Source organism: Hippoglossus stenolepis, chromosome 2 (genome assembly GCF_022539355.2).
Source record: "Hippoglossus stenolepis isolate QCI-W04-F060 chromosome 2, HSTE1.2, whole genome shotgun sequence".
Taxonomy (NCBI): Eukaryota; Metazoa; Chordata; class Actinopteri; order Pleuronectiformes; family Pleuronectidae; genus Hippoglossus; species Hippoglossus stenolepis.
In genome coordinates, this window is record NC_061484.1 from 31974988 (window position 1) to 31984325 (window position 9338).

The window sequence follows — 9338 nt, forward strand, 5'->3', positions numbered from 1 at the left end:
TAAACAGCTGCCATTGTTGTTGTTTTCTGGTGTCTGCTCATTACACAAAGCAACAGTCGGCACTGTGAAGTAAACTGTGACACTCACTTTCCAAAATGCTCTGTTTTGTTTTCACACATGGATAAACAGAAACCAGGTTCTTCAAAAATCTGCACTATTGGAAGGTGTTTGTATAAATCTCCATATTAGTGAGTTAAAATGCCGTTTGCATTTAGATGAGAGGCCCAAACACAGAGGAAAAATTTAATTTAGCAAAATATCAGCATTAGCATGGACAACATTCTCGGCTGGCCCCTCAAACAGAGTTCGTCAACATTATGTTATAATTCTTACAGCAACGAAAGATAGGAAGTGTAAAAAACATTTTAATTTCAAATTAAGTTCATTTAAAAAAAACTTAAACAAAGAACCTTAAAACCTTCTGATTTTCAAAATATAAATATAAACAACAATAAAACTGTCAACGAATAAACGTCACGTTAATTCCAAGTGACAGCAAACAAGCACACAACTGCAGCTGAAACTGAGGTCTGACTGACTGCGTGGATGGTAAAAACTTTAGGGATGATAGTGCAGGCACATGGCAAATAGTGCTGCAAATTGCACGACACAAAACGATACAATGCAGCAATGTGGCAAAACACCAATCTAGAGATTCCATGTTACAACAATAAGAGAAGCTTAAAAATGGTTTGGTTGATGATGAAAATGTGGTGGAACAAACTACAATCTGGTGGCCGCCACCGTCTGGATAATTAACTGGAAACGCTGCTTTGACATATTACATAATACTTATTAGCCTTGGTGGAGGTATGGACTGTCAGAGCAACATTCTAGTTTCAAATTAGTTTAATGTTAGCAACAGCTAAGAAACTTGTTAAAAGGCAAAGGGAGATGGAACTCTAGGTTTATTATGTTACATCCAAAACACTTCCATGATTATTAAGAGACTATTGCTGCTTACAAATGAAACTTGTGAGTTTGTGGTTATGACATCATGTACATGGTGTTTAAGTTGTGAGAACATTGCTGCAAGGCAAAGCTTTACTGACGTTACTGTCAGTATCTAGAAGCCACAGTTACACAATCTAGAACGTTAGCAGGCGAGTCACATAAAAGAGGAAATGTATAGAACTCTTTTTTTAAACTAAGAATAATGAGGAAGCGATTTCTTACAAGTTGAGATCTGATAAACAGTCTCAAACAGACAAACAGACCATTCTGACTTCAGTCTTTCATTTTCTCTGTGATAGATTTTTACCATTTAAAGTTTCAATTTTTTATGAGCTTTCATTTAAAGTCATACTTTCTGTTGAGAAGCTGAAGACAACACTGGCCATGTTGTCGGCAGGAGCTGAATGTGTGTTCATGGGTTTGTTCCTGTACATCTCAGGTATGAATGACCGTTTATTTCTGCAATACTAACTGTGAATCGTAACTGAACCGTAAGAAATTAAAATGTTTATCAGCATATTAGTCAATTGTAGATTGATTTGAAGAAAATAATTTATCTTCGAGAAGTTAAGAACTATAAAAATGCTTTTCTGTTAAAGGGGTTGGAGCAAACAGCATCTGTGCCTTAAAAGGTTCATCAGTGGATCTACACTGCTCAGCTCAACTTCCCAAATCAAGCATGAAATGGTTCACTGTTCGCTGGGAGGGCAACAAGAAGGTTCGAGATCAGATCTTTGCAGACGGAAAACGTGTGAACATATCTGAAGAGAGCGACTTCACTATTACGATCAATGATCTGAGAGAGAGTGATAAAAACACTTACTGTTGTAGTGACGTTAATGACAAACTAAATAAATGCCAGGGGGGAGAAATTCAGCTCCTTGTTGCAGGTACAGTGGTTCAGTTATTTATTATTAATTTATTGCTGCAAAAATAACATCAGTGCATTAATTCTTGTTTTATTCAACATCCTCTCAGACCTGCAGGTGAAGGTGTTTCCTGCCACAGGAGAAAAGACGGTGTCACTGATGTGCAGCAGCAGTTGTCCTCTGACTGAAAGCCCTGTGGTCTATATCTGGTACAAGAACACAGAGTTAATCTATCAGGACTCGTCTCCTTGGTACCAGGAGCTAATCAGCAGTGAGGAATCAGTCACATACTCCTGTGCTCTCAAAGGCTACGAGCATCTCAGAGCCCCTGAAGTCTCAGTGGGTGAGTGGCAACATGTGGCTCCGTATCCTGGTGCCTTGAATTATAAAGCTTGTGAAAAACTGTTCACCACAGAATGTCGTTCTTCTTTTGTGCAGCTTCTCTCACATCAGCCTGCTTCACTGTGACCTATGCTAAAGGCAGAATGTGCTCAAATCAGCAGAGACCAGAAGATGAGCCGTGCTCCATCACATATCCCAGAGGTGAAGTTTCACAAATAATTACACACAAACACACTCCCAATCCCATACGTCTAAACCCTTTAAATAATGTTTTCACAATTTAAAAGATCTACAGTGTTTCACCAGAGATCGTTAGTTACCTTACACGTTGAAGCCCGGTCATACTGAGGTCCTGGTTAGGGACCATGAGATATGAATTCTGGTTGGGTTAAGGTTAGGCATGAATTGGTCAAGAATGTAAACATGTGTGTGTGTATGTGTACAAATTAACTAAAGAAAGCATGGATGGATTTTCACTCATCATTACGTGGCAGGGATTATCCAGTAACTATTTGGTCACTCAAGTTATTAGCCCATCTCGATTAACGTGGCAGAGATGAAGTGGTGAGAAGCAGTTTGTTTTTTTATTCTCTCCCAACAGAAGTACAAGTACATGTTCAAAAGACTGAAGCAGATGAGCATTTCAAACTGGCCTGTAACACCAGCTGTCCACAGACTGAAGCTCAAACCATCACATGGTACAAAAACAGACGATTGGAGCAGGAACCACAATCAGTTCTCAGCTACTCTCCTCACTCTTACTCCTGTGCTGTAGAGCACTTGTTCTCAGATGAAGTTTGTGAGTATGAGCCCGTTTGTGGTCTGTTATAATTCATAAAAGATTTGAGTCAAGAGCCTGTAAAAGGGAGAAAGATAAACTGTTTGATGATTTGTTTAAAATCTCTGTTTCAGGTGTTCAGGATCTAAACTGCTTCACAGTGAATTATGTCAACAGGAGGATCTGTGCTCTGCAAGGTTCCTCAGTGAACATCTCCAGTGAATACTCGGATCCTTACTACCAGCAGTCGGAGTCTAAATCGTGGTATAAGAACAGGAGAAGTGATATGGCGGCTGGTGAAGAGCTGATAACGAGTACAGATCGTATTAAGTTTCATGGAGTGATGAACCGCCACATCCTGACAATCAATAAACTGAACAAGAATGACTCAGCAGAATACATATTCAGAATAGGAAGTGATGCAGGGAGATGGCCGGCTGTTCCTGGGGTGACTTTGGTCGTCACAGGTAGGTACAGTATTTAGATTAAATACCTGCATACTTTCTATAGAGAGTTACTATCGATAATAATAAGGCAACTAATTTAACAAACTAATTCCATTTACCCTTCTTGCTTATTTGGGTTGTTTTAGAAGACACTTGTTCAGGAACGTCTTTATCAACTGACCAATCTCATCTTTCAGATCTGAGAGTGAAGTTTAGTCCTTCTGAGGAGGTGACCGAGGGGCAGAGAGTCACGCTGACCTGCAGAACCAGTTGTCCTCTGACGGACAACATGAACTACATTTGGTACTTGAACAATCAACCTCTGAATCTGACAAAAACACAAAGCAAGTACCTGGTTCTAGACCCCGTCAGCAGTGAACATGCAGGAAACTACTCCTGCAAGGTTAAAATGCTCCAAAAGAGCTCTCTTCAAAAGATGCTCACTGTCCAAAGAAGAAAAAGGACTCAAGCAACCATACAATATGTTGCTCTTCTCCTGGTTATAATACCCATCTTCGTCTTCTTGTGGATTAGGTGAGCATCACTGTGCTCTGCTTCAAAGCAATGACTTTCACATTCTCTTTCACACTAACCTGGCTTCACCTATTCATTTCACTCTCTAGAAGAAAGATGACTTCCATCCAGTCTCCTAGAACTGAAACCTCCTTCAACTTGGAGGAGGTAAAGCAGAGAATTTTAACAGTTTCTTCCATTAGACAAACGTCCTCATCTATTCAGAGAGTTCAACCGAGTCCAAACAGCAGCTTCAACCATTGTTCTAATGAAACAGAGATGCATTGTCCCATATGTTCCATGAATGTTATATTTTACAATACTGTACATAAATCACGTTTTATTTTCTCAGTACAATTCAGTTTTTAATTTTATATACATCAAGAGTTATTCCAGGCAAATGCAGCTATATTGAACCCTCCCATTCATTTGACCTCCATTTGGAATCTTTTAATTTCATTAAGAGAATTTTAAATACACAGAAATATTAAATAAAAATGTTTCTCTTGTCTCTTCATCAGATAAGCCCTGGTCAAGTGTACGACGACATCTCGGCTCAACCAATAGAGGAGGATGATATTCTCTATAGCAGCGTCCGATTCCCCAACAACAGAGATGCTCTCTACTCACAAATCCAGTCACATCAGCCCCAAGAAGAAGAGCAAAGCCCCTATGCTGTTGTCAGCTTTATACCTGAAACAACACCTGAGTAAACACAGTCTATAAATGCATTTCTATTTCCACTTTCAGGCAAACTGGCCTGTTAGTGGACCTCTAAAATTAGTACATCGCTATAAACAAAGGGCTATTTGATCTGATATTTCCCCCTCCATTAAAAAAGAAATCTCCTTCCACACGAATTTTGTTTTCCTTAATATCTCTGATGGTATCTCTGTCACGACGAGAGCAACAAGACTACAAACACTCAAACAAGCATGCTGGGCCAGTAGGTGGCGATAAAGTCGAGGATCAACAATCCACCAAACAAGGACATTTTCCGTTTTGTAAAATATCAGCATTAGCGTGGACAAGGTGATGTATGGAACATGATAACTGTTCCTGTCATTATCTCTGCATTGCACTTACTGTACGTTGAGGGGCATCAGTTTGCTGTGCAGCTTCCTGTGATGCACATCTCCAGCTTCTTGATGCCTCAACAGCACATTTGAGAGCCCTGACAAACAGTCACCGCCTGTTTTAGGAAGCAGGAAGTTTTAGTTTCAGTGACCAGTCTGTTAAAACTACATTACTGACTGGTACTCTTCACTGTGCATCAACAACCCTTAAAGAAATACTACTACTTCTGTGAAATGTTGGGATCATGACTTAATCAAGGTTACAACAAAATGTTCTTATCACAAAATTATATTCAACAACCTTAAAAAATACTACTACTTCGTGAAATGTTGGGATCATGACTTAATCAAGGTTACAACAAAATGTTCTGTGCAGTTATTGACTGCGGTCAAGCCAGCCTACACTCGCGTCTCTGTGGTCAAATCAGCCGACACGGAAATTCGACTGCACTCATATACTGACATTTATGGTAAACGCATCAAAACCCAGAGCAGGGAATGCGCGGAGTACTCGAGGTTAGAGGAAGAACACATGTGGGCCTACGTCCGGTTTTCAAAATAAACTGTTGACATGGAGCCTATACAAAATGCATAATTGAAAAATAAATTTATTGGATTATATTCACAAGAAGTATATATCGTCTTACCTGTGTCATTTTTATGAATAGCATTTTGACTATCAATTAAGAGATTTTACAAGATAAAAGTCACACATTTTTAGCTTCAAGTAGCTAATTTCTGGATATTTTAAAGTACTATGAAAAGACTTTGCTCAATAGTGTTCAGGACCTCTCAGACTACCCACATACTGAATATCAAACATTTTTACTGTATAGATTAAGAGATTTTACAAAGTAAAGTGAACATGGTGTTTATCCTCGTGTTGTTCCTGGGTCGGATTGACCCAGAGTGTGTGTGTGTGTGTGTGTGTGTGTGTGTGTGTGTGTGTGTGTGTGTGTGTGTGTGTGTGTGTGTGTGTGTGTGTGTGTGTGTGTGTGTGTGTGTGTGTGTGTGTGCGTGCGTGTGCGTGCGTAAGTGCGTGTGATCAACGTAAGCCCTGGCCGGTCAGGGTTAGGGTTAGGGTGACCCAAGGATTGTCATTATCCAATTCTCCTGGGGTAATTGAGACCAATGGATTGTCATTCTTGATTCTCCTGGGGGTCATTTAGACCCCCAGAGAGGGCGCTGTGGTGCTCTGTGGGGTCATTTAGACCCACACCTGATTCCAATTGAAATCTGGGGGTACATTAGACCCACATAGAATTCTCCGTGTGCCACTCTCCCGGACCATGGCACGATGTCACGTCAGGAGCGTTTCACCAGGGAACAGGTTCTCCAACAGCTATTCTCCCAGCAACCATCCTCTGAACCCGAAGAGGAGCGAAAGAGCCCGAGAAGCGGACGGACAAGGAGATGGAGAAGCAGACCGAGAAGAAGACAGAGAGGACGGCGATGACGGCAGCGGCGGCGAAGACGGCCGAGACTACGACCCAGTGGGTGATGCTTCTGCAGATTCGTCATCCTTGGAAGAAGAAGAAGAAGAAGGACAAGACCACGGCGACACCACCACCACCACCAGACTCGTGGAAGAAGCGACCTTCCCATCAAACGCGGGAAATAACATGGTCCTCGTCGGGCGTACGGCCGAGAGGAGGGCAACTGCTCCTCCTCCTCCTCTGCTGCGGCTCAAAGCGGGGTCCCCGGGGCCCCCGATCCATGCGGCGTCCGCACTTGTGACCTAGCCTCGGCGTTCCGCCTGTTCATCACGCCACGGTAGAACATCATCCTGGAGATGACGAATCGGAGGTCGTTTTAAAAAATATTATTATTATGTTATGTTATGTTATGTTTATGTTATGTTATGTTATTATGTTATGTAGATACGGCTGCTAGTCCTCGTCTCATCTCATCTCCTCTCATCTCTTCTCCTCCTGTTTTTCTCACTAGGCGGTGTCCTTTCCTTCAGTACATGCCCAGCAAGCCGGCAAATACGGATCAAGTCGGGTGGCCTGCGATGCAAATCAAGCCGCGAAGATGCAATGTACACCGGAGCCACGGCGGGCGCAAGCAACCAGGCGTTGCAGGTAGTGCCGATGCGGAGGACTGCGGTCGTAACGTCACGCGACAATTACTACCTCTACGAACTCCAGCTCCTGGAGAGGAAGCTCACCGTGGTGCACGGTTCGAAGAACAGCCGAGCTCCGACGCTGCTCGCGGTCGAAAGGTGTTCTCATCCAAGTTCGCATTCACGCCGCCACCTGGTGTCCTACATCCCAAAGAAAAACAGGAATGTGGTGCTCCTGAGCACACGGCACCCTGAGGCCGACATCAGCGACCGCGAGGGCCAGGAAACCGGTCATCGTCCTGGACTACAACCGCAACAAAGGTGGCGTGGACAACCTAGACAAGGTGATCGGAGCGTACAGCTGCAGGAGGATGACCGCTGGCCCCTGGTCGTCTTCCACAACATTCTCAATGTCTCTTCCTACAACGCCTTCGTGATATGGAGAGAGATCAACCCAGACTGGATGCCGGGCAAGCGGAACAAGCGGAGGGTGTTCCTAGAGCAGCTGGGAAAGGCTCTCGTGACTCCGTTCGCATGCGAAGGAGCGCATCCCCGCGCGGAAGCGTCCACCGCGGTTGTGAAGGCTGTAAAGCCGCTGCCGCCACACAGGGAGCTCTTGACTCCGACGCTCGACCCGAGCGTCCGGCCTCCTCCATAGCCCTAGCAGCAGCCCCACTCAGGGCGAGTAAGAGGAAGAGGTGTCAGATATGCCCCAGGAAAAAGGACTGTAAAACTCACACCGTGTGCCGCGGGTGTAACAAATACATCTGCAAGGGCTGCTCACTTGTCTATTGCCCTACGTGTGCGTCCTAATATGGGGTGGGCTATGTGAGGGGGCCAACAGCCGGGGGAAGCAGGGACAACACAAGGGTTATGTTGTGAGAACATTGCTGCAAGGCAAAGTTTTACTGACGTTACTGTCAGTACCTAGAAGCGACAGTTACACAATCTAACACATTAGAGGCGGGTCACATAACACAGGAAATGTATAAAACTCTTTTTTAAACTAAGAATAATGAGGAAGCGATTTCTTACAAGTTGAGATCTGATAAACCATCTCACACAGACAAACAGACCATTCTGACTTCAGTCTTTCATTTTCTCTGTGATAGATTTTACCATTTAAAGTTTCAATTTTTATGAGCTTTCATTAAAGTCATACTTTCTGTTGAGAAGCTGAAGACAACACTGGCCATGTTGTCGACAGGAGCTGAATGTGTGTTCATGGGTTTGTTCCTGTACATCTCAGGTATGAATGACCGTTTATTTCTACAATACTAACTGTGAATCAGAACTGAACCGTGAGAAATTTAAATGTTTGTCAGCATATTAGTCAATTGTAGATTGATTTGAAGAAAAAAAGATGAAGCTCAAATATTTTCTCAGATTCTGCTCTTCACATATATTACAGCAAACCGGTATTTACAAAAACAATTAATGTACAATTTATCTACTAGAAGTTAAGAACTATAAAAATGCTTCTCTGTTAAAGGGGTTGGAGCAAACAGCATCTGTGCCTTAAAAGGTTCATCAGTGGAGCTGTGCTGCTACATTTAGCTGCACACTTGTAACTGGACCAAGAACTGCTAACACAACTACTGAAACTGGTAAACAGCTGCCATTGTTGTTGTTGTTTCTGGTGTATGCTCATTACACAAAGCAACAGTCGGCACGTGTGAAGTAAACTGTGACATCATCATTTCCAAAATGCTGTTTTGTTTTTACACACGGATAAACAGAAACCAGGTTCTGCAAAAATCTGCACTATTGGAAGGCGTTTGTAAAAATCTCTGTATTAGTGAGTTAAAATACCGTTTGCATTTAGATGAGAGGCCCAAACACAGAGGAAAAATTTCATTGAGCAAAATATCAGCATTAGCATGGACAACATTCTCGGCTGGCCCCTCAAACAGAGTTCGTCAACATTATGTTATAATTCTTACAGCAACGAAAGATAGGAAGTGTAAAAAACATTTTAATTTCAAATTAAGTTCATTTTTCAAAAAAACTAAAACAAAGAACATTAAAACCTTCTAATTTTCAAAATATAAATATAAACAACAATAAAAATGTCAATGAATAAACGCAATAAATCATCAGTGTTTTAGTTTGTAAATTAGCAGGATTACACAAAAACAACTGAACTGACAACCATGACATTTTGTGGAGGGGTGGGACATGGCCAAAGGAAGAATACACACAGGAAGTTTCACACAAACTTAACTCAATACGTATATGGTTAATTCCAAGTGACAGCAAACAAGCACACAACTGCAGCTGAAACTGAGGTCTTTA

General features: G+C 42.3%; 2 protein-coding genes across 4 annotated transcripts in view; both read left to right on the plus strand.

Moving 5' to 3' along the window:
- Positions 1 to 9338, plus strand: part of LOC118117875 (B-cell receptor CD22-like) — a 620655-nt gene that overhangs the window by 486792 nt on the left and 124525 nt on the right. The window lies entirely within an intron of this gene.
- The window catches only part of LOC118117742, a 10251-nt gene continuing 2067 nt past the window's right edge, over positions 1155 to 9338 (plus strand). The window contains exons 1-8 of one of the 3 annotated variants that reach the window (XR_007034752.1): positions 1155 to 1393; positions 1554 to 1844; positions 1933 to 2166; positions 2262 to 2366; positions 2767 to 3410; positions 3587 to 3923; positions 4013 to 4070; positions 4424 to 4735. Coding sequence is in view for 2 of the 3 variants with exons in the window: in XM_047342321.1 (XP_047198277.1) it covers positions 1339 to 1393; positions 1554 to 1844; positions 1933 to 2166; positions 2262 to 2366; positions 2767 to 2996 (915 nt within the window). In the remaining variant the exon portion in view is untranslated. The other 2 variants (XM_047342323.1, XM_047342321.1) reach the window with 2 other exon arrangements.